This window comes from Platalea leucorodia, assembly GCF_965183815.1.
Source record: "Platalea leucorodia genome assembly, chromosome: 8".
NCBI classification, from domain to species: Eukaryota; Metazoa; Chordata; class Aves; order Pelecaniformes; family Threskiornithidae; genus Platalea; species Platalea leucorodia.
The window spans coordinates 17982658-18008463 of record NC_138830.1 but is presented as its reverse complement, the minus strand read 5'-3'; the positions used below and the strand labels follow the sequence as shown (position 1 = coordinate 18008463).

General features: G+C 36.4%; 1 protein-coding gene across 1 annotated transcript in view; it reads right to left on the bottom strand.

Annotated features, from left to right (window-relative positions):
• Window positions 1–25535, bottom strand: part of ATR (ATR checkpoint kinase) — a 41365-nt gene extending 15830 nt beyond the window's left edge. The window contains exons 1-29 of the mRNA XM_082319385.1: window positions 25445–25535; window positions 24494–24585; window positions 22986–23129; window positions 21496–22385; window positions 20330–20517; window positions 18864–19058; window positions 18417–18643; window positions 17439–17591; window positions 17092–17290; window positions 16225–16484; window positions 15638–15828; window positions 15431–15531; window positions 14946–15117; window positions 14117–14284; window positions 13040–13234; window positions 12494–12679; window positions 11935–12027; window positions 10325–10455; window positions 9986–10129; window positions 8949–9042; window positions 8050–8175; window positions 6319–6525; window positions 5993–6106; window positions 4989–5104; window positions 4318–4438; window positions 3250–3387; window positions 1930–2137; window positions 1280–1458; window positions 210–374 (exon numbers count right to left, since the gene is read on the bottom strand). Of these exons, the coding sequence (XP_082175511.1) occupies window positions 210–374; window positions 1280–1458; window positions 1930–2137; window positions 3250–3387; window positions 4318–4438; window positions 4989–5104; window positions 5993–6106; window positions 6319–6525; window positions 8050–8175; window positions 8949–9042; window positions 9986–10129; window positions 10325–10455; window positions 11935–12027; window positions 12494–12679; window positions 13040–13234; window positions 14117–14284; window positions 14946–15117; window positions 15431–15531; window positions 15638–15828; window positions 16225–16484; window positions 17092–17290; window positions 17439–17591; window positions 18417–18643; window positions 18864–19058; window positions 20330–20517; window positions 21496–22385; window positions 22986–23129; window positions 24494–24585; window positions 25445–25503 (5256 nt within the window). The 5' untranslated portion in view covers window positions 25504–25535. The remainder of the gene's footprint in view (window positions 1–209; window positions 375–1279; window positions 1459–1929; window positions 2138–3249; window positions 3388–4317; window positions 4439–4988; window positions 5105–5992; window positions 6107–6318; window positions 6526–8049; window positions 8176–8948; window positions 9043–9985; window positions 10130–10324; window positions 10456–11934; window positions 12028–12493; window positions 12680–13039; window positions 13235–14116; window positions 14285–14945; window positions 15118–15430; window positions 15532–15637; window positions 15829–16224; window positions 16485–17091; window positions 17291–17438; window positions 17592–18416; window positions 18644–18863; window positions 19059–20329; window positions 20518–21495; window positions 22386–22985; window positions 23130–24493; window positions 24586–25444) is intronic.
• Between the last annotated feature and the right edge of the window lie 271 nt (window positions 25536–25806).

Genomic DNA, 25806 nt, shown 5'->3' with positions numbered 1-25806 from the left:
AAGAGATTTGTTTCAGTTCATAAGACACTTCCAATAGCAATAATTATTCAGCAACTGCCACAGTAAACTCTTATGTTCCCATTTTACTTAAATACTCTGAACAGGTATTTTTGGCTTAGTCTTGTGTTATTTAAGAAGATTAACAAAATAATAATTACATATATTTAAAAAAAAAAAAAAAAAAAAAAAGGAATTTGCCTTGCATTTACCTGATCAGGTTCCAGTTGGATAGCCCTATCATAACAGGCTGTTGCATCTCTTAACAAGCCAATACTTTCATGTTCAAGGATTTGTTCTTTGAGAGATGGTTCTGCTTTCCGAATTGCACTCACCCCAGCTACTCCATCTGGCTCATGCATAGCAGCATACAATTTCTTTATTCAAACAGAATTGGAAACGGACATTAAAAACAACTCTAAGACAAGAAGAAGATATTTTATACACAATGTGCTCAGAATCATGCATCTTCTTGAAAATGGAGAACAAACTACTCTGTAGGATTTCTTGGCATTAAGCTTTCATGGAAAATATCAGTTTTGCTGGGCTACTTCCAAAGCTGAGCCCTACTTTTGCTTAGCATACTGCAATACTCATGATCTCATACTATAGAGAGAACAAGAAAGAATAACACATCAAATTACCTGAAACAATCAGTATAAAGGGCAAAATAAATATCCTATTATTACATGATAAAGTTGTATAATATGAAGCTGCAGATTACTTAAGGTGGAAAAGCAACATACTAAGTTTTTCAAATTTGAAATGTCACTGAGGAATATAAACCATAATGAACCACGAACAGGCTCATCCCATAGGTTAAAACCCTTCTTGAAAATAATTTTAATTGTTTTCAACACCCTTAGCATTAGGTCTTTCTCTACTTTAGAATAAGCCACTTAGCTTTCCTTCAAATGTGTTTTGGCTTTTTTGTTGTTGTTGTTATTATAGTTGGCTGTGTTTTCTCTGACAAAAGGCAGAGTTAATTAAAAGCAATAAATGCTATACTTTCAACAAACCCACTATTAACTATTTTCAGGATTTTACAATCTTTTATTATACACTAGAAAGCTACTCCTTCCTTCTCATATGAGAGGCATGCCAAGCAAGGGGAAGTACTAAATATTGCTGAAAGACAGACGACTGAACACTTGTATCCAACCACAAGAGCTTGACTATATCCTTTATTCCTCCCATCAAAAAGAATTTGACAAAGCTTTATTCATCTGTGTCTATTTTCATTTTAAAATAAACTAAATGAAAACAAAAAGAACTTCAGAACCTGAAGAAATCCAAGATGCTCCTGAATATTTTGTTTCTTCTCTGTGATGAATGATTCAAAGTGCATCACAGCCCTTGTGTAAGCCTTAGAGCGAAAGGAAGCCACAGCTAGTGTATCCTGAGGTATGAGGTCTAGAAAACGTGTCACATTTTGATATTCTCCATAGTCCTCACTTGATGCTATAGAAAAAAACCCAACATTTTAAAAAGTCTGTCCATTGAGGTTTCATTTATAAGAATTACCTTATGCATCAAAATTCAGTTAATTCATTTCACAATTTAGTGAGATAATCTGATTAATTTAAAAACATATTTTTCTCTTCTGTCAACAATAATTTATTATAAAACAATCCTGGTGAACTTTCTACTTCCTGCACGACAGCATAGAATATATTAAACTGAACCTTTAGAAAACTACCGAGAAATATAAATTTCAGTTTTTAATTTTGAATCTGCATTTCTTACAATAGGCATTCAAAACAATGGATTTGGGGTTGGGGGGGTGGAAATCACAGTACGATAGTAAGAAATCATAAAGCAGACTAACATAGTAATACTGCATTCTTAAATGGTCATAATGTGAAGTGGCAAATTTAAATACTAATTTGAAAAATGTAAATATCACTTATAATTAAAATAAGCATCACTCACTCTTTAGATCACCTTTGTCTTTGCTAGACTTGCTAGTGTTTTTCTCAGCAATTATCATTTGAAACTTATGTCTAGCCCACTGAGTTAGATGATCAAGCATGGAGAACACCGTCTGCGTGCTCAGCTGACTTAGATCTGATGCACTGTCTTCAAGTCTCCTAGTAGACTGGTCATCGTGTTTCAGAACGGCCATAATCTCCACATAAACCTACACAAACATTAATATGATAAAAGACTGAAGGCATCAAAATAGTAGGAAATAGCAATTAATGCAAAGATCAAACTAAAATACTAGATATTTTAATTATTTTGGGCTTATTTGCAAGCTCTGTTTGTCCCACAATCTCAAGAGGAAGAAATGGCAAACCAAGTAGCAGTTGTTGCCAGGAGACTCCATACAGAGAGAAAGCCTTTGAAAAGCAAACCTTTGGATTTGGAATAACCATCACGATTACTGGAATTTTAGGTTTCAAAACACAATGAATGCTCCTGCACTTCTGCTGCAAATACAATACTTCAAGGTTTGATAAGAGCCAAGTTATCTACTGGCTACTACATCACAGATCTACTTTTTGCTTATATTTAAGTAAATACCATGCTGAAAGACCTGCTTCCTCTTTGTTTTAGTCAACAGAACACGAGTTAACGTATGTAACAGATGCTTACTGTGGATGTACTTGTTCACACAGGAAAAATCACCACACACCTCTACACACCCACAATGTTTAAACACAGATAACTTAGCTGTGAAATTTCAAATTAATAGAATGTAAGCTATATTTCTCAGTCTCTTTAACTTCTGCTAAAGCAAACTGAAGGAAAGCAGACTGGATGATTCTTTTCTCTCCTATCCCTGCTTTACTACAAGACATCTATGAATCCTGCTCTGCATGAATCTGGTAGCTAAATAGTTTTTCCACTTAAATTCCAAGTGTATGCAAGCGAGAGAAAAAAATTATGGGTCTGAATTCTTGGAATTATACAAGTTCAATTTATTCCTTGTTTGTGCCACACTTTCTTCCTCTTCGTACCACTCCAGCTCTTGATGTTACTGCAGTCATAATTAACTGCATAATATCTCGCCCTAGGCCCTACTGAAGAAATGGATGGAAATCCACAGAAAAGCAGTTCAACACAAACTTGCATGAGTATATTCAAAACCCTGGCAGAAAATTTATATTATTAATACAGGAAAAGGAGTTTAACAGCTATACAGTTTGTTCATGTAGGTCTACTGTAATTCTGCAGAGCTGAACAGCTCTTGGGAAGAACAGCTCCTGAACATTCCTATGAAGAACACTACCTTCTTATACATCTCACCTCTTGTTGATCCTCTTGACTGCATCCCAACAAAACATAGACAAGGATGTGTGGAAGCAGATAAATTGTCACTTTATAGTCATTCTTCATCATAATACTGCAGCAATCAAAAACTTTTCTGGCAAGATCATGTCGTACCTATAGAAAAATATTATTTCCAGGAAAAGCATCATTACACAAAAATGCAAATGCCTGAACAATTAACAGGTTTCTTTTTGTTGACAAATACAAATTCTATTCCATCATATTATTTTAAGACACTTGTCTCCTACAGAAGGTTCATCAGACTTAAACCTGCAACAGGGATGCCAGATGGCAGCTGCTATTACACGTATCAGTTGCTGATACCACAAAAAGACAGGCAAGCATTGCTTACATGTTCCACTTTTCCATGTTTTCTACACCCCCATTGTGAACTTGCACTGGCCATAGGAAAAACCTTAAGGCCAAGAGTCTACTACTGCACTCAGCCTCTCTTCTGCCCTTAAAAGCCTGGAAAAAGTAAGAACTTATGACGACATTCAGTTCTTCTCTGTCTGAAATAGAAAGAGGACAGTGTAGCTACTGAGCTATTGTGATTAAATTCACTTCTTGAAGTGGCTGATTTAGAAGTGAAATTTTGAGTGGGTCACTTACATGTTGGAAAGTGGAAAGGAAAGGAAGAAAGAAACAAATGCTTTTTATGTGCTGGGACTGTGGAGCTATGGGGAAATGAAAGAAATCCTTCAGAAACTGAGAAGGTAAATTTGAGGTTTTCCAGAAGCATTTCAGATGCTTTTCAGAAGGATTTGTCAGTGCCTTCAGTTATACAAGAGTCTCTGGGCACGGGTAAACTTCCTAGACTTTTGGCTTTGACACTACCTGTGAAGCCTAGCCAAGAAGCAACAATGCTGGGGAAGGGAAGGCGCATGATTACCTTGATGATGCAAGAAGTCTTTAGGTATGTGCTTTAACAGGCCTATAGAGAATAGGCATATTCCCCCATCCATCCCTGACTTTCAAAAACCAAAATGTAGTTCAAGAACTGCGCTGTATATACCAATATAGAAAGCAGATTTATTCTCTTACCTTTGTTATAAGATAACCTGCCCAAGTTGCCGACCATTCTGCAAAATTATCACCTAATTTGCTTAAGTAAATTGGCTTCCTCATCTTAGACCAATTTACAGCCTTTTGATAACTCTTGTACCTGTAATTTTAAAATATCCATTCAATAAAACTAACTTTTTTATTTAATATAATACATAAAAATACATAATTTGAAGTTTTCTTCACATTATTTTTGTCATTAATTCAACAAAATACAAAGTCAAATAAAAAGTCAAATTAAAACCCAATGCGCTCTTCCTACTTCTATAAAGGGCAGCAGTAAAGGCATATTAATGGATTTGAGTACAAACTCAAATGCTACTGAGAATTTGTACAGAGGAAATAAAACAGAAATAAAAGCTTCAAAACATCGTATAGGAAAGACAATGCTCTAGGGACAAACAGGCAGATATGGGCAAAGTATGAGCTCAGAATTTTGCTCTTTTGATTTACAGAGAATTACATTCAACGAAGTGCTAATTCAGCTTTACGTAAAATGACCTTATTTGAATTTTGCATATACATGTATAACTCTTCAGAGAAGAGTAACAATCACAAAACCAAATGAAGTTATTCCTAGCTTGGAGGAAAAAAAAAAAAAAAAGTTTTTAAAGCTGTTACGAAAACAAATTGCTTAAGTTGTCCTATACCGTGTGTTTAAGTGAGGTTCCAAGATCTCCTGCACATGCTCAGGAAACCTCCTCCAGAGCCTGGAGCCTGGGCAGTCGGTGTTTGTCTCTCTACAGTCATAGATAGACAGTAACTCCTGAAAAGGCATGGTTTACATGACTAAGTTAGCACTGAAAATATTTCATGACCACAGCAGTAATAAAAAACAGTGTATATACAGAAGTAATGAGATAGAAGTTACAGAATTTTAATTCAGAAACTGTAACTGCAGAACTTTCATCCAACATTGTTAATCCCCTATTACTAGGCAGTGTTGATTTCAACTATTGATTCCCCAGATTCTCCAGTTGGTGTTCGGACCACATTATCTCACATTCTTCACATCTGCCAATAAACCAGGACTAGAAGTTAGTCTGACTCCTCCTTGTGCACAAGCTAATGAAATTCTCTTATTTCACTGACTACATGGGACCACTTATTTTCTCCTTTCTCCAAGAATTGTCCTGAAGTTTTCACAAAGATATTAAACAACAACAACAAAAAACAGAGTTGGCAAAACAGCACAAAAGACTAGAGTCTGAAAATAAGGGTAGGCTCACTTTCAGTTCCTTCTTAAAAGTGTAAGCAGAAACCCTCTTAGGAATACTTACTGCTTTTCATTTCTGCCTATGGAACTTGCACCATTTCTAAGTCAGTCTCAGGATTAATCTTTGAATCACTATGTATGGACTGTTAGTTACCTCTGAAACATCAGATCTTGCCTACAATATCATAACACAAAATCAAACAAATCTTCGTTTATTTGACAACTTTCCAGAATTCTAAGTGAGCACTGAGGAGTTTAAAAAAGAAAAACATCGGTATCCTGAATAACCTTTTACCTTGTAATTTAAAGCTGTATAGGATAAAGTTTCAAATACTTAAACATGTGCTTCAAAATGCATGTTTATATTGCATAATTCTATGTTGAGTGTGACAGGAAATAATTCATAAAGAAAAAATAGGATCTAACCATGTATCTTACCTGAATTGCATATGCTGCAGAATCCTGAGCACGAACATTATCAGCATAAGCAAGGAATGCTCTGGTCAGTTCCATTAATAACCCATAGGCAAAATTTGGATCCTCCACACCAGCCTCAATCACAAACACAACACCAGTTTTATTAAAACAAACAGAGTAATAGCTGTATTTTTAAACTCCAAATGATCACTTTGAAGCCTGACTCTGAACTGTTTTGGATGAGGAAGCAAGTATAGATTTTCAAAGGGTCTAAAGAAGTTCCCTACTCCCAAGTACTTTTTAAAAAGCCTTAATGCTAAACAAACCACTGCAGCAACACTTCTTACCACAAATGTAAAATGTTTTCCTTGAGTTTCACTTGATGAAAAATCCAGCCTGCCGGGATCTATGGCTCCCAGTTCACCTAAACATTCTCCACAAAGTAGTCGGGCTTGAGAATTTGCATCCTGGCAGCCGATTAGAAGTACAGTTACCAACTGGGAGATGACTGGCTCCACAGTTTCACTGTCTGTTACATACTTTATCAATTTTTCCTAGGAAGTTGGAAAATAAAGATGAGTTATTCTACAACCATGTTTAGGGTAAATATTCTCAGAAATTTTTCATCTGTAACTCACTCTTACTTCATATTTCATTTACCCATGACTTTACGTTAGTGATTCAAATGCTGTCATTTTGTAACTGTAGCCCAATTGCCCTAAATTGCTTGTTACCCTAGGAAGGACTAAACAAATGAATAAGAACGAGGAATTTTGACCTCAATTAATAACACTGTCATGGCCAATTTTTTATCTCATTATCATACACCTCTCTGCTAATTTCATTTTCTTTCCTGGCCTTTACCAAGAACCTCTCTTCTCTTCTACATTAATCTTTTTCACTTATCTGTCCCTTTTCTTCCTGTGTTCTGATACTTCCTCTCAATTTCTTCCACGCAACTGTTGTCATACCTTGTGGTTTCACTGCCGTTTGTATCCTTATTATTTCCCATTTGTTGGTCATTTCTTCACTCTCAGTCCCTACAAAGCCCAGGGTTTCAAGTCCTTTAATCAATGCCCATTGTTTTAATTGGATTTCCTTTCTTTTTCATTTTGGCCCAGCTTTTATTCCCCAGTTCCACATTTAATCCAAATATAGAAAAAAAAATTTCTCTTAATGATGTGAAGATGTTTGCCATTTTTATGTTTAATGAAAACAAAAACCACAGCCAACATAACAGAGCAAATAGTTCCACAAGTTGTGAAACTAATTAAGTTTGATTTGCCTGAATTATTTTGCTAGACTTCTAACTAAGCAAGACATGGCGAGATTTTGCTGACCTGAGCTGCAAGAATTACTGATTGGCCAGGAATATGCACAATGACTGTTTGTTCTTTCAGCTAGGATTTTTTTAAATTTCTGACTGAAGAGTGTCCCACAATCTTATAGCTACTATGTGGACAGATTTTTTTTTTTTTTTTTTTTTTTTAAATAGGTCACATACACCCCTCTGGCCTAATAACCACACAGATTTGTAAAGCAGTTTCTTTGCAATTTGTACATGGCTATAAAATTTATTTGAATATGATCAACGGATTCAAATTTTTGAGGGTGGAAGACAAAGAAGAGAAAAAAAAATATCAAAGTTGTGAGGTGGTCACATACATCTTAATTCTCTTTCAGATATTACACTTACACATGAAAAATGCTGGCTCTAATGTGTTAGTCTCCTGGTGCAAAAGCCATACACATTCTAACAGAGAACAAGGCCACACAATAGATTGCTGAAATGGATTTCTTAGATAAATCTTCCCTCAGAGTTAAAAAAGATAAGAAATATAGCACTAGCCTTGCTGAATCAGCATCACACAGATTAGGAGGATTTGAAAGTCCTCTTACAAAGAGACATGATGAAAAAGAATCCCTTCTCCCCATTATATTAAGAATAGGCTAACTTAATAAATTGAGGAGAATAACACAGTTCATGTGAACACGCAGTAACAGCAAGGAGTTTTAGATTGCTGGTCCAGATACTACTTTGATTTATTTTTAATTCTACCAAAGGAGGCTTTCTATACCTGATTTCTATATAATGTTTCTTTCAGGCTGGTAAGTGCATGAATACGAACATCCACATTCTCATGCTGAATAGCTCTCATAGACAGCTGCAGTGCTGTCTGCAAGTCAGTGCTTTTGGAGGATTCCTGAACAAGACATGACATAAGAAGTTCAAGTTAAATATAACAGGAACACAGTTAAGCAGCATCTCAAAGAACACAAGTGAGAACGCGTACAAATAACTACACTTCTGCCTACATTCTCACCTATATCCATATACCACCATCTTCCTTCTACTTTTTTAAAAGGTTTTCCTCAAAAAGGTGCTAAAAGTGTAAATATATAAAAGTGTAAATATAATGATGGTGTAAATAAAAATGATTAAATTAGAAGAAAACGCTTTGCTTTGAGCACCTCATTATCTGAAATCAAATTAATTTTTACTTTTGTTACCTCATTCCCACTAAATAGTTGCTACTTCTCATCTATTACCTAACCATTATGAGGGCAAGCAAAAGAAACGGACCGTAGAGTACTCCTAAAAATAGACAAACTTTGTTACCTTTAAAGAGAATACAGAAGAGGGATCAAATTAAAAGTAGCTTCTCTTGTAACACATTCATTGCTATAGCTAATACTGTTGACTGTTACTCTTACAGTCTCTTCAGCCTCAAAAAGATGAAATGTCAGTGTTCAGAAGATGCTACAGAAACCAGCATGTTAAACGTGAGCATTTATTTCACTGCTACAGAAAACTCAAGATCTGCTTCAAAGTGTTCCTGCGATACACAAATTCTGTTTTGTTGTGGAGGCAGATAAATACTATTTCCGCTTAGCAATAAACTTTATATTTTTTCCTCACTTGTCATTAATTCATTTCATGCATTATAAATAAACAAATAAATACAAGAAGCTGTACCTTTCTGTATTCCTGAAGGACGACTTGAATTTCTTTTAGTTCTGGAAGGTCAGGCAGAAAATATATTTCATGTAAAAAGTCTCGTACTGCATCCCTAATAGTTACAAAAAAAAACATTGCAAAGAACATAGCAAGAATTAGTTGGATCAGAAAAATCTTAAAAACCCATCAAAAGAAAGCAGTGAAATGTAATGACTAGAAGAACAAAGGCTTGAAAAGCAGGAAAACGTATATTCCATTATTTTTTCATCTAATTAAGTATACGTATTAAACAATTTGTTTCTCTTATTACTCAACTAAACCACAGGTATTTCTCCTCTACACTTCAAATTACTTTCTCTTTTAAAGACAGTTCTTTCCAAAGCTTTCAAAGTTGCTATTTACCTCTACCAGGTTTGGATCTCCTTATTTTGGACATTGGCCAAAGGGTGAGAATAATCCCATTTGATGTGAATACAGTTCCAGTTTTCCTCATAAGAAAAGGAAACATACAACCAAAAAAAGAATTTTGTGTTGCTAACATGAAGGAATCTCTTTCAATTTTGCTACTCTGGGCTTCTACAAGAGCCTTATTATTCCTATTGTTACCTTTTATTTTGATACTGTTGGTATGATACAGTACAAGAAAAATGAAAACCCAACAAAAGTAATCAAGATATAAACTATCACCATTCCTAAAAAAAAAAAAAAATCGTAATTTTAAGCTACAAAACATAAGATAAAAAAATTAAGACTCAACATTGTCTTCAAAAAGGTCAAGTCAAGAAAATCTAATTCTTTTGTATCAGACTTTGATTTTATGTTCAGTTGCTGTGACCACTTGTGAAGAGGATGTGTGAAATCTTACTCAACACTAAGTTCTGTGCGCTTCATAATTATAATTACTGAAAGAAACAAAGAACACATACTATATACTTCTGCTATACTTGCAGAAAAACAAGTTCTCTCATCTCAGTGCTGGACAACTTTAATTTACGGTTATCCCCATTCCTATTACAGGATTTAACCCATATAGCTTAAAATATTTTGTACGGTACCTGTTCTCAACTATGAGAAAGTAAAATACTGCCGTAGTTTCCTTTGGTTGGATATGTATAAGGGGCAATAATGCTACTATCACATGACTAAGCAAAGAGCCAAGGTATGAATGGTCCAGACTTCGAACAAAGCAATCCCAGGCTCTAAACAAGAAAAGACAACAAAACAATAGTAATCAATGATTCTTCTTTGCATAAAGACATTTTAGGTGAGTCATGAGAAGCATTTTAAATTATTTCAGCTCTGTGGTTTAGATTATTGTCTAGAATAAAACAAAACAGTGTATTCAAGGACAGAAATGGCAGCTATGTCACTGTTTGGGTACACTATCAGTTCACCTGCAACACAGTTCTGGAAAGTCATCCTTATATCTTAGAGCTGTTCTCAGTGTAGTCATCATCTTCACTCTTACTGAACTGATGTGCTTGGGACCCATGAGCTTCATTAAAGACATAAGACTGTTTAAAGCCTAGACATAGAGAATAGTCATTTTAGTGTATTAGATACTCAGCAAAACATACACAAGCCATACTTTATAATAAAACCAGGCTACCCTGGCTTAAGAGATCGTACCCAGTAAGACATCGAATTCAGTTTGATGTTTCAATAAAGAATTTGGGGCTTAGAGGACAAGAGAACGAAAGTGTATCTGTAATGACAGGATTGTAAGAAAATAGTCATTATTTAGGCTGTTGATAGACTGATGAGGGAAGAACTGTGGACATCAAAGGAGTTAATGGTTACAGAAGTCTGTTATAAGACATGATTGACTATACGTCCAAAGTTTTTGAAACTGAAAAGAGCAGGTTTTGAAAATATAGAGAAAACAAACAAACTTACATTTAAAAAAACAAAAACAAAACAAAACAAACCCCCACCACCAACAGAATTCACATACAACTTCTGCCAGAAGCAACTGGTAAGCTTCAGGGAACAGGCAATAGCTCAGTTGTCAATGGGATTGATGTAAGACAGATGAGAAATACTGAGATGCAGAAAAAGCAGGAGATATTTCAGTCACAGTAATACTGTACCAAACAAGGTAGTAAAATGTCCACCATGACAGATCAGTAGCACAGGAAGAAACCTGAGCCTGAGGAAAGGTCATGGAAAGGGAAACTCACCAAGAACGAAAAACAGAACAAGAAAAGATAGAAACAACAGCAGGTACAGCAGAAGAAATGCTATACAAATGAAGAAATTCAGAAAGCGTGAAGACATGGGGCTACGAAAATGAGAGCATCTCAACGTGAATATCTGAGAAGCAAAAAGCTTGAAAGAACACCAGACAAAATGCAGTCCGTCAATGTAAAGGTTATATACATTCTAGCACGGAAAAATTCTCTACAGAAATCATCTGCACTACCTCTGTGAGGCGGCTAAAAGCCCTGTCTTGTGGTTAGAAGCACTGCCTCAGCAGAGCAGCATTTTCAGACTTTGCCTCAAGGTGTGAGCTCTAATTTCTCTAAATGCTCTCTACTGTAAAGCTGAAAGGAGCTGTTCTGTGAGAAGCAAAACCAATAATGCCCAGTTTCTCTTGGATTTGCATCTTATTTTCTTTAGCTTTGCCCTTTGGTGCCCTTATAACCCTGTTCCCTGCAGTAACTCTAGTTTTCTCCCATAGTCCTTCATCCTCCACTTTATTTCTTTCACACGTATGAACCATACACTTGGATTCCTCCTCTATAATTATTGGTTGAGCAACTTGTTACATATACCATGTCTGACTGAAATATGTATATTAGCTGACCATTAAAGAAACAAAACAAGCTTCTGAGCTTACACAGAAGTCCTACCCAGAGTGACACCATCAGTTTTCAAGAATCATGTGGGAACCTTAGCATCTGTGAGACTTCAATGACAGTTCCACAATCACATACGTAAGTCTGGAATATTAAAATAGCCCTTGCTTATCTTTGTTTTAATATTCAAAATTAAATTTACGCACCATTTTTTTATCCTCAATGCCAACACTGGAACTCAGTAACTGCATGTTAAAAAAAGCCAAGATGCCAAGCAATTTAGGTTGCAGATAATCAGCCTGGGGAGCAGGGGAGGAGAAAAAAAAAAAGTAAAAAGCAAGTAATCTTACTATTAACACATTCCTAAACTTAAGAAATTAAAAAAAGCAAGTATGAAGTGCTAATTCTAAAAGACAAATAAGAAGAATCCCAAATACATACACTGCTCCTTAAGAAATATTAGTGTTAATAAAAGATATCCCTATTAGGCCATAGGATTTTTTGTTTTGGTAGGATTTTAGGGTTTGTGTGTTTGGAGGGGGGCGGAGTGTTGGTTGGTTTCTTTGGGGTTTTTTTGTTTTGCTTTTTATGCATACTTGATATGTATCTCCCTATTACAGGAACACTTAATATGAAATGCCAGACTTTCCTCCACTTTTTGCCTCAAATAAGTGATGTTCAGAGAACATCAAATTGTCTTCACTCTCAGACTGGAGAAAAAAAATTATTGAACAAAGTGGAACATTAATATTTTGACAACGTTACCATTTGTTCAGGTGATGTTATTTCTCTAGGTCCCTGATAGGGATCATCATGAGATGCAAATGAAGCCAATATTGACAACCCATTGAAGACCTGTTGATAGTGTTCTCCTATACGCAGCAATAATTCATTATGCAGTCCCTGGTAGTCCTGTCTCAGCAAGCTGCCCAGTTCTATCTCGGTCTCATTCTATAATCAAATAGCAAACAGAAACCAAGTCTTAATTTCATCACAACAAAACTAACACACTGAGAGACAGGAAGCATTGGACTCTGCTTGATTTACCATAGAAATTAAAGAAAAAGCTTCCAATCAGCTCAATGTTAGATAAACCAAATTTTTAGAGTTTTTAAGTTCACAAAATATCTTATAAAACAGTTCCTCAGAGCCAACGGAACAGATTATGAATAACAACAAGAACAAAGCTTCTGCATATATGATTTCCCCACCTATGCTTTGCATGACCTTAATTTAAATAAAGCAGAAAGCTCACTATTCATCAATTCTTGCTCCTAATCCGCATATATAATAGAGCAAATGCCAATTTACCTTGAGGTAATGAAGCGCCCGCTCAAGCTCATCCTTAGAGCAGGAACAGACCAAATGAGAGAAGATGTATTTGAAGTTATTGATTAAAATCTCTCTTCGGTTTACATTCAACTGTTTTGCTATGGTTCGAATAAGTGCGGAGGCTGCAGGACTAGCCTTGGCTGCAAGGTCAGGAAGCAGAACTTGTAGGGTCCGCTGGTAAATTAAGAACAACACTTAATGGAAAAAACAAACAAACAAAAAAACCCCTCCAAAAACCCATGGTTCAGCTTTGTTCCATTTGTGTCAGTACAACACCACACATCTCTGGTCATACATATGACCATAGGTATGAATAAAGAAGAACTTTAATGAGATGGACATACCTAGTAAAAATGCAGATAAAATAAAAATAATTACTTAAGGAGGTGCTTCATCTAATTAATACTGAGAAACAGGCAAACAAAAAGTCAGCTAGCATTTTCTGTGTCCATCCAGATTTTCAACAAAACGAAATCTTAAAAGAAAAAAAACCCCAATAAACAAAAAACACAACAAAAACCCCACACACCCACACAACACCACTCCCCCAACCTACCAGTCAACTAAAACACTGCTTACTTAACAGTTGTGCATTTCCCATCTACCAACAAGCAAAATATGAGTATGAAGCTACTTAGGCTTCAAGTAAAACAGATATCTAACCAGATCAAGAGATCTATCCACAGCACAATAGCTTTCTTCTTCTGAAACAAGAAAGCAGACACCATGCAAAAATCACGCCTTACAAAGAATCCCTCCAAATGCACATCATTAATATAGATATACTCAATGAGTACTCTAGACCCTAGTTAGTTCATCATCTGTCATGCTTGAATTAGCACTGTAGCCATCACTGTAACTCCTTGATAAAACTGTTGCTCTGTATTCAAGCTCCCAGTTGCAGCAATCTGAAAGTATTCTATATTATAACAAACAACAGCAACTAGAGAAAAAAAAATTCAGATTTTTGACATTCACAGAAAATTGTGGACTAAAATAGAAATCCACAAGCACAGCACACACAAAATCAAAAGTAAAAAGGACTGACCAACTTACTGAGAGAAAGCGATTTAGATCTGGAAAATCAAATACATTGGCGATCTCGGATAACATGTCCAGAGCCATTTCTCTCTGGTGAGCAGCTGTTTGTTTCTGCAGCTCATTACCCTGGCATGGAGCACTCAGTACTGCCATCTGGCTGGAGTGCAGGGATTCCACTAGAAACTAAGCATGAGGAAATACGTATTTAGTATTATTTTCCCCTTTTTCACTCCCTAAAAACAAACACAAGAGTTTTGCTCCTCTTTCTATGTATCTGTTTTTCTTTCTCATTTACTGCACATAGATCTATGATTATTACTTTGTGATAGAACTGGATTATCGTCTACTTAATAACTGCATTTAATTTTGCAACCCTGAATGCAGACAATGCATTATTAAAAAAATATTCAAAATTAGAAAAGTCTGCTTTTGATAATTTTCTTTTAAACAGAACTTCTGTCTTTAGGTAATGGGTATAACAAAAGAACAAATCAATCATGTTAGTATTATGCCTGTAAAACGTTGACTTCAATTCCAATTTTAAATCATAGCCTCTTGTGGCAACGGTACCACATAATGCAAGAAACCATATAGTTCTTCTGTTTCAGAATGACAGCATCTTGGGAACAGAAAAGAAAAGCAATACTGTTGAGGGGAGAAGACATTTCCCACTCTTTCCTGAATGTTTGTGGTTTTTTGTTTTGTTTTTTAAATCATCTCTTTCTTGTCCTATGAGATTTCACCCTGTAAAATACTGTAATTTTTACCTGTAATATAATTTTCAAAATACATAAAAAAACCCTAAACATATGCCTTTCTAAACCACCAACACTTTTCTTTTTACCTGACAGATAGGCTTCTTGTACTGACTGAAAAATGCTTGCAGTTTTATGGACTTTGCTGCTGCCAGGGATCGAATTTCTGTGTAAGCTGCTCCAGCCACAGAAGCTGACTTGGACAACAAACAGTGTAACAAATGCAAGAGGGCAAATGGTACCAAATCTCCTTTTGATGCCCTTACAAAGTAAGCAGAAAAAAAAAGAATTAAAAAGGAAAAAAGAATGATTGCATTAATAAAATGACTTAAGAATATACAATTATAATGCAAAATGACTCATCACTGTATTCACGTAGCTTATCTGTACTTCCTATGACAGGGCAGAAGAAAATGAGGAATACTCCATATGAATCAACAGCTTAGTACAGTGGCAAAGGACTCTGGACAAAGGCTGACCTTGAGATAAGTAATTTAAATCTTACATTTACACTTGAACAAAAAGTTACTTTGCATTACAAACTTTGCAATTTTCAAGATACTATCAAAAATACCTTCCAATATCTCCTGTTGTGAGAATCAAGGTATCTTTAAGCTCATTATTTCTTGATATTTTAGCATTTGTGTAGGCTTCTTTCATTCTTGAGACAAACAGCTAGAACACATGAAAACAAAACAAAAAATAATTTTAGTGTTTGACATTAGTGAAACAAAAACCATAAGAAGTTAGGAAAAACAACGAAAAATAAATATGAATTCACCTCTTTTATGAATCCTTCTTCAGAGTCTAAGGATTCTAGTATGTTCTTTATGCAGTCACTGAAAGCCACTCTTACATCTTTGTCTGGATCTTCCATTAGATTTAATAAAGACCCAACAAGAATCTTCACACTGGACTCATCAGTGTTAAAATCCAGATGTTTGCAAAGATGAGGTATATTTTCTATAAATGCTGGGTGGTATGGGTTGGAGGAGGAAAGGAAAAAATATTTTTAATGCTTTTAGTGCACGAAATAGTGATGCAAGTAAGCCATAAAGCACACTATATTTTTTTATCAAAAGGATAAGTATTGTCAAACGAGACAAGCTATTTAAAATTCAGATTTTATGAAGTATTACATTTCTAGATATAGCCATAGACCAAAATTAAGCCAAGGTAGTTTAAAAAGAATATCAATGACAACATCAAACTCTAGCAATGACATCAACTGAAAATTTCAAGCTATAAAAAAAAGAAATAGAGGAAAAAAAGGAATGGAGAAAGGTACAGAATGGAGAAAGGTACAGAAGTAGTGACTTAGTACCTCATACAGAAGTGCAAAATGTTAATAAAGGTAAAGTCACATACCTAGCTTTACTGAACTGGATACCTTGTTCTCGAGGAGAATAAGAAATGGCTTGAAAACGCAGGCTTGCACAGAACAAGTTTTTTCATGAGCAGAAGTCACAGTAAGGCTGCTACATAAAATATCGTAAGTAACATGCTTAATAGCAGAGTCTGCTAAGGAAGGTCGTACACTGAATGTACCAGACAGACAGCAAGATAATTTCCCAACTATAGCAGCACAAGCCTCCTTGACTAGTTCAGACTCATCTTTGATTTGATTTCTGAAATAGAAACAAAAATGAAACCATTTTAATAGATCATTTACCTAGAAATTTGTATTGCTACATTGTCTGAATTCTCTTACTGAAGGTATTATTAGGACAATTTAAGGATCTGTCTTGCTAAATTATGTTTTTCCTTTTCAGATTACCCTCAAGTTCTATTAAACGTCTAAAGTAGCACTGGGCATGGTGAGCCTTGCATGTTTTAAAGAAACTGAAGACTAGACACAATAGGACAGAAGATAACAAGACATATATACAAAAGGCAGAGAAATTGGAAAGATTTTAAGAGACATATGGACAAATATCACATATATTTAACTGACAAAGATATCTCTTTTCCCCTCCTTAGTTTAAATTTATTAATTAGAAATGGAGTCTTCAACTAGCAAAGTAACTTGTATACTGACACGGTAAGCAAACACTATTCTATCAAGAGATATCGTCACTTACACCTATCCTGTTGATACCTTATGATTTCAGAAATTGAGATCTAGCAAATTCTGGATGAAATAGAAATAAATATTTATTTTGATGCTTATACTACATTTCTTATTTGTCCATTTTTCTTCTTGCATTAAGACAGAAAAGCAGCATTAATACATACAAAAGAGCTTTGGGAATCGTACTGCAGGACTGCACACTTGGTGGATGAAGCAGGAGAGAAAATCCTTTAACACAAGTAGCCCGAATTACTTCATGGGGACTTTGTAGTGCCCAGTGATAAATGGATTTTCTCCAATCCAGATGAATAGTTCTTGGGAAGAGAGACAGAAGAAACACACAGTGTGACTGAGTTTGGGGTGCTAAAGAGAAAAAACAAAATAAAGCAGATAATTACTGGATTTAAACTTTGAATATCATCCATCATCATAAGAGGGCAAAGAAAATAATTTTACATTAGAACAATTATTCCAGAGAGATATTAGGCTTTATATACTTTAACATACTTACAGAAACTCTGTGCAGTTTTTTGACTCAAAACTAGAGGATCAAACCCCAAAGCAGATGGCTTAAAAGAAGAATCATCAGGGTGGCTGTAAATCCAGGGCAGAGACAGCAATCCACATAAGTTATCAAGAATCTGATCACTCAGTGGAATTTTCACTAGAGGGAAAAAAAACCAAAACAACAAAAAATCTGATACTTTTACAGCTCTGTATAGCTTATAAAACAGATGCACATTTTAAGTTCTTAATTTGCTACAAAAGGGTATTTTTATTTAGTATCACTATTCCTAAATGTTGATAGCCTACATTTTAGACATATAATAACAAACAAAGTAGTGTTACATCAAAATAATCTAAAAATTTTATTAAACAGTTAATAGCATGCAATACATGAGCAGCAGAATGAATACAACTTCCGTATCTCTGGATTTGTACGTAGACACTCAGGTGGACTTTGGGATGGCTAGTAAGCTGAACTCATAATCGCTTTAGTCTTAGTAAAGCCTGCCCTCCATCCTACTAGCTACTTTTAAAAAAACATGCAAGTACTTAATATTTTTGGTACACTTCCTGCATGCCACATTTGCTGAAGCTGGTCAGAAGCTTTAAAGTCTTTGAATGAAACAGATAGTAAGGCATGCCACTTCTGTGTATTTTAAAAAGAAAACTGCTAAAAGTTCTTTTCTTTCTTACGCATATTCACTATCCCCATGTAGTCTCTTGTTCAGATAAAAATCAATAGAAGTACAGACAAAGACCAGTAAATCATGTTCAAAAAGGAACGCAAAGGAAGCTCTCTAAACAGAGAAGAATGCTCTTTTTTTTTTTTTTTTTTTTTAACTTAACCCTTTCTGTACAGGAATTGGAGTTCTAACACAAGATCTATAATTTCAGTACCTCTGCCACAATAGACCAATTTAGTCAGATGCTTTCCTAATTTACAAATGCAATAAAAGACATGCTAGTTTAAAGGATTTCTCACCTTGGGCATACAGCAAAGCATCAAAGATTTTCACTAGTCTGTCAATCACTTGTTCTAGGTTAACAATCTGTGTAGCAGCCTCTAACAGGTTTCTGCAGACTTTCACTACTCTTGTGATAAAATCAGAGGAAATCCATGTGAACTGTATATTCCCCACTGAATCTGAGGAGCTCGGAGTACTCTTACACATGTCAGAGTTACACAGATGAGTTACTTTATGATCTATACTGTTAAAATAGAAATCATATGATCAATGCAACAGACTATAAACATTTAATATTGTATTGCTTGTAAGCAAAGTTACTATGAAAATGTGCTTCTTCAAAACATACAAGACTTATCCAACGCTTGTCCTGATACATGGACAAGCATTAAAGTAATCCACAGAAATCATAATAACAGTTACAAGAAACTATTGGTCTCACGGTTTCACCTTGGTACCTTTACCTGGTAGAATTTGTCGGGGGAGAACAATGAACAATGCACAAAGCAGCCAGTCGCAGAATTACAGCAATCCCTTCTACAGTCTGGAGAATATCTGCTGTCAGAGTTTCTTTCTCAAGGATAAGTATTAAGGATGCAGCTTTCTTTGCGATGGCATTCCATAGAGTGCTCTTCAATTTCATGTTTACAGGACTAAGTCTGTAATTTGACCATATTAATTGTTTTCCAACACATACTTTTTTTTCAGAAAAGATAAATCATCATAGCAAAACCAGAGCTAATCCATGTTGGATACAGGATTAGGAAAATACCAAATGAAGCTTTAGCTTAAATGTGCTCTTTGCGAGAACGAGGTACTAACTCTGAAGTTAAGTATGATGCAAATCAGACTTCTCTGAAGGGCTATAAAGGTATAACTACAATCCTTGGAAGGTCATGGTGACCAGGGTGGTTCCCGATGACTGTAAAAAGGCAAACGTTACACCCATCTTCAAGAAAGGCAACAAAGAGGATTCAAGGAATTACAGGCCTGCCAGCCTAACCTCAGTCCCTGGGAAGGTTATGGAAAAAGTCTTCCTTAAACTCATTTCTAGCCACATAAGGGACAAGAAGGTGACTGGGAACAGCCAGAACATATTTACCAAGGCCAAATCATGCCAGACTAACTTGATTCCTTTCTACAATGATACAGGCAGCTCTGTGGATAAGGGAAGAGCTGCTTATTTGAAGGACCTCAACTGGCTGGAAAACTAGGCTGACAAGAACCTTGCGAAGCTCAACAGAGACGTATGAAAAGTCCTGCAACTGGCACAAAAAAACCCATGCAGCAGAACTGGCTGAGGGCTGGCTGGCTAGCAAGCAGCTTTGGAGAAAATGACCCAATGAACTTGTGGAAAAGTTGAACGTAAGAGCAGTGTGACCTTGTTGCAAAGACGGTCAACTACATACTGGGCTGTATTATCAAGAGTGAAGGCTGATCATGAGCCCACACCTGGAGTACAGTATGCTGGAGCCAGTTTTGAGTGCCCAAATACAAGAAAGAGATCAACATGCTGGAATAAGTCCAAGATAATCAGGGAGCTGAAGCACAGTACAAACAGGGGCTGAGAGAATTGGCTTTGTTCATCTGAGAACAACCTGACTTAACTAGACCTGCTTTAAACACACCCAGTGCAACAGCATAGCCACACACAATTCTGCCATTCTGTACGTATTCTCTCAGCTCTTCTGTTTTCAGTGCATAAAAATGAAAATAATTTGCATTGAACATACTAAAAATATAGTCTCTTTAACTAAAGTTTGGCTTAAAAATCATCTGTAGATTCTGATCCTTCAGAATATCATTTTGAAAGATCTTCTGGGAAAATATCTATGTGGCTGTTATGAAGAAACTGCCTCCAAAAAATTGTCATTTGGTATTATTCACTAGCCAAATTACTATAAAAATAGTTATTGAATAAGTGTCATACATCACTGGTGTAGGCGATTTCTTTGGATGCTTTGTTGGTAGGCTTAGTCGTCGTCTTTTCTCTGGAACTTCATCGCTGCTGCTGCTCCACCCATCAGTATCAGAAGTATCTAGCTGGTTCTGATGAAGCTCCTGAAATATTTCTTCCGTTTGTGTTTTTAATGCTGTATACAGTGGACTCACCAGATACTGGGATGGACAAACAGAGGTACCATGATGCATGCTGTGCCTTACTTCTCAAAGACATATTATTGTTTCTGACTTAAAATATAAAACTTCAAAATATTATGGTAACAAAGTTCTTTAAAACCTTTCTGTCCAAAAATCTTAATTACAAGATGAAAACTCTCATAAGCAATGAAGTTTTCTGTGTTCCTACCAGAGAGAATGCAGCTTGTACAGCTGTTTTCCAGTTCTTGCCATAATACCTTGCTACCAAAGCCATCAAGACAGACAAAGTTTAAGAGACAATAGATATGACACACATATGGGTGTATGGGGTAGAGGGAACACTCAGCATATCAACACCTCATTATGGTTTTAAACTAAAAAAGAGTACATTTAGATTGGACACAAGGAAGAAATTTTTTACGATGAGGGTGGTGACACACTGGAACAGGTTGCCCAGAGAGGTGGTAGATGCCCCATCCCTGGAAACATTCAAGGTCAGGCTGGACAGGGCTCCAAGCAATCTCATTTAGTTGAACATGCCCCTGCTCATTGCAGGGGGTTTGGACTAGATGACCTTTAAAGGTCCCTTCCAACCCAAACTATTCTTTTTTAATTCAAACCTTTCTGTCTGCCTGTCCCCAACAAATATGTCTAAAAGCATATGGTTAGAAAGAGCAGCTCAGATGAAGGGAAATTACTTGTAAAGCTGCCCTTATATGAGCGTACTCTGTGCCTTACCCCCATTTTATACTATGATTACAGACAGACCCTTGTGCCTGCATAGCTTCTCAGTAGTTTAATACATCTGAAAAACATAGGGTCCAGCTACATCCAACTAATTAAAGAACTCTGACCTGTACAAATATGTGAAACAACTGAGAAACAAGGAGTATCAATCTAATTATGCAACTAAAACCAGTATTTCCTAGATTTTCGTCTTTGCATAGATGTAGTTATCTATTCACATGATAAATACAGTTTTTAAAATTAACCTACCTCTTGTTCTTCCTGAGTTCCAAGCACATTCACAAAAATTCCACATATGGTACTGATATGGACTTTCCTTACTTGTAAGGCAGATTCATAGCCAGTTGGAACAAACTCCAGAAAATATTGCAGTATATGGCAAAAAGCAGCTTTCAGCTTTTCAGACTGAAGACACCTAAACACATCACCTTCAAACAATGCACAGAGCTTCTCTAGTAGCATATTCAAGTAGACAGGTTCAATATTTTTGTAAGAATCTGCTTCAAAAGGCAACAATGTCCTCACCAACAGTAAAAGGGGTTCTCCAAAGAGTTTTGATTCTTCAGTATCCATTTCAAGTGCTGACTGTAGAATTCCAAAAAAGACTGTGAAGAAAACACTGGCCAGCTGTTCTGGAGGTCCTCCTAAATGAATTAATTGTACTAAAAACTTCACTGCCAAAGCTTGAACTTTTGGACTGCCATACTCCAACAGGGAGCAGCCTATCCCCCAGAGAATAATATCTTGTCTTACAAAAAACACATCTGCAACAATATCTGTCAGAATAGACATGAGTATAACTTCCAAACAGTCTACATTGGGCATACCCATCAGCTGTAATGGTGCCAATCTTAAATATCCCACATTGTCACTTGTATTGCTTGAAAATCTCTTTACAGTCACTGGCCAGACCACTACATCTCCCCAGCAATGCTTTCGTGCATCTCTCTCATGCAGGAAGATTAAGTCTTGGAAAAGCTGTAGCAAGTCTTTTGTTAGTACTTCAAAAATGGAGCAACTCTTCATTTTAAACAGAAAAAGTAAAGAGCAAATGACGTCACAGATGTTCTTGTGCAATGTGTTGCAGTTTGGAGTTGCAGCAATTCGGAGAAGCCTTGTTATGATCCAGTTACTAAATTCTAGGAAAATAAAAAAAGAAATAGTAAACAGAAAATTATTAAGATAAAAACTAAAACCTCCTATTACGAGCATCTCCTTGAGAGCAGGTTACTCATCAGTAAAACAAAAGAAAACTCCTTGAGATAAATGTATGTAGGTTTAGTAAACAGAGAGCCTTCACTGGGACATTTCTTCAGCAGACCTTATTGAAAAAGAGGAAAAGGGGAGCTGGGAGGTGCATGCAGGGGAAAAAAACCAAACCAAACCAAAACACCACAGACATTTTACACTGGGTAGTTCCAGACATTTTACTGTGTCAAAAAAACCCTCAGCCAATGAATACGTGTACAGGATCTGTCATCGGCATGAACCAGGTAATATCACTAAGCAATGGTAATGAATAAGGTCAAACTCTGTCCTGATAAATTTCCATTATCACAAGTGCAAATCAATTCACAATATTAAAAGTCTATCATAATATTCACTTACTTATAAATACGTAACGCTGAACTTACAAATCTGCCTTTTTCCCATTTTTGTTCTTTTGTATGATCCCATTGCCAGAAAATTTAAATCCTGAAAATATCAAGCTGCAACAGACACATTTTCAACAAACTCACCAATGCAACTGCATTCGGTTTCCTCCTGATTCCCATCCACATTTACAAACATAAGCGGGGAAGATTTCATGATATGTTGAATAAAATCAAGCAACATTACAGAACTTGGCTGTGAATCTGATTTCTTAATCAGTTCCAAAGCAACTTTAAAAAAAAAAAAAAGGAGACACATTTCCGAATTAGCATTGCAATAAATAACAAATTTTGTTCACATCTAAAGAGAAAGAAGAAATTTATTACATAAAATACTATGATATAGTATTAAACCTGTACAATTATCAACTGTGAGTATGTTTTATTAATCCATGATAGTGATTTTGTGCATATTGTAAACCTGCTATGTGACACCAAACTGTATGAAGAAAAATATGTTACTCAGCTTAAATATTATTCATTAACACTACATGCATAAATATTCAGTTAGTATTATACCCAACTGTTTGATGAGTGAAGAATACCCAACAGTTAACATTTTAATTTTTAATCACACAATTTTCCCTAGGTTTATGATCTTGATAGAAAAAAAAACTCTAAGAATTGTTCTAAATCTCCAAGAAATAGAAGTTTTTAAATGGTAAGTTCAGCTTACTGAATCAGAAAGTTTAGCAAAATACTAAACATCTAATGCTGCTGTATAGCTCCATTGAAACAGGTATCTGAATCACATAAGATTTACCCAGATTCCACATGGTTAGTTAAGAAGGAAACTATCTGAGATTCAGATAGCAATTAACCAGAAAAGTTACATGGTAATGATAAAATACCACATTTATGTATTCAAAAGCAGTACCTAAAACAGATTGGCTTTTTGTTTTTTATTTTTATAGCCTTCCCTTTCAGGACTATAAGAGAATTAACAAACACATCATCTGAAGAGTAACATGGGTATGATACTTAACTTCATCTAGACAAAATATCACTCACTGAGACAGCTACATGAAATTACACCTTGGAAACAGTAAGTTACCCTTACCGTGATTCTCCTTGATGCAAATGTGCAGATAACTACAAATGATAATTTTGTAGTATATGTATTTCATAATTACCAAAATGTTGTTAAAGTACTGTAATAATTAGAACCTTAACATGATTGAAGGAGTACTAAAATAAGGCTTTGTTAGAATTCTAAAATTAAAGCTGTTTACATCAAAGTATTTAAGTTCTGAAAGACCCCATGAGTATAAAGACTTGCAAGCTATACTACTCAATGAACAATCACATTATGTGATACTCCTGATTTTTAATGTTGCAAGCATTTACAGTCATACAACCCCGGACTGCATTCCCCCCTCCTTTTTTTTTTTTTTTTTTTTTTGTGACTTAAGTTACTTCACATAATAATGGCAAATACTTTATCATGGAAGTTATTAAAAAATAAGTCATAAATGGTATCGCATTCAACTACTAAATCTTTGTTGAAATGAGAGATGTAACTTTTTTTTTTTAGCAGGAATTATGTAAAACATAAAGCAGATAAAAATTTTAAAAGATAGGGATGTAATACTTACCAACATCTACATCTGTAAGAATTCTGTCAATGAACTGGCAGAGTATTTGTCTTGGTTTCTGTACAACTGTATTGTATTCTTCTGGACCAGCACTAAAATTAGAAGTACATTATTTTGACAATATCCATTATAGATCGAAAGGTTAAACACTGATTTTTTTTTTTCTTATAGAAGTCTTCAAACAGAAATACAAACTGATTTCTTGTTTTAGTGACCAGCATATTGCCTGTTCCTCTTTCTCCTTATTCTTCAGAAATACAAAGTTTTATGAAGTGCTGAAGATCATTTACTTTTGTTACGCAGTTATGTGTGATATATCTTAAATCCACATCTGACAGATTAAGAGACTTATCCACATTACCACCAAGCAACACACCAGCTTTGGTGCAAAAAAAAATAAAATTAAGAACTCGTTTAACTTTTAGAATTAACCAAAATTATTCAACTGATTAGCCACCAATACCCTGGGTAAGAGGTGTCAATAGCAACTGCTCAGGTAACCAAGATGGCAGCTAGCTCTTGTCAGGCCAAATCTTCAACATACAATTGCACCTCGATGTCAAGTAGCTGCCTACCACAAAACAAAGCTGCAGTCTTGATGCTGCCATTAAAACTTTAGAGCCAAACATTTTCAAGGTCTTTTAATTCTCAGTGAAACCACACTACAAACACCAGGGAAGTCCCCAGGCCACAGGGTGCTATCCAGGCCAACACGTCTCTCTCATCAGGTTCTACCAGCACCACCCGTGAGGGAGGGAGCAACCCAGGCAGGTGGCAGGAGGAGAAGGCGACCAGGATGAGGGGAAGGCGCAGGCCCAGCCCCAGGAGACCTCACATAGCGGTAGGGAAGGAACGGACTTGTCCACCTCCCCACGCCACACACTGATGCCGAGGCCGGCCGCGCTTCCCCCCCCCCGCACCCCCCCAAGGCGGGGGCCGGGTCCGTCCTACCTGGCCAGCTCCCTTAGCGCCGGGATCATGGAGGCCATCTCCAGGCCCTGCTCGGCCATGGCTCCCGCTTTGAAACAGGCCGCGCGCCGCCAAGGCGGGAACTGCCTGACGGCGTCCGGCAGGACCCAAACCTCCTCCGTCGGCGGGCGGGCGGCTGCGCTCCCCCGCGCCCCCCCGCGGCGCTGCGCGAGTTTAACCGCTTCGTCACCAGAGGAGAGCGCGGCCACGGCGCTCGGTGCCCGCTTTCCAATGGCCTCCCACGGGGACCCGGCTGCCCCAGCGGGGCTCTCCTCCGCGGTGCCGTGCACAGACAGGTAATAACCGAGCAGGGGCCGAGCGCACCCCGCCGAGCCGCCGCCGTT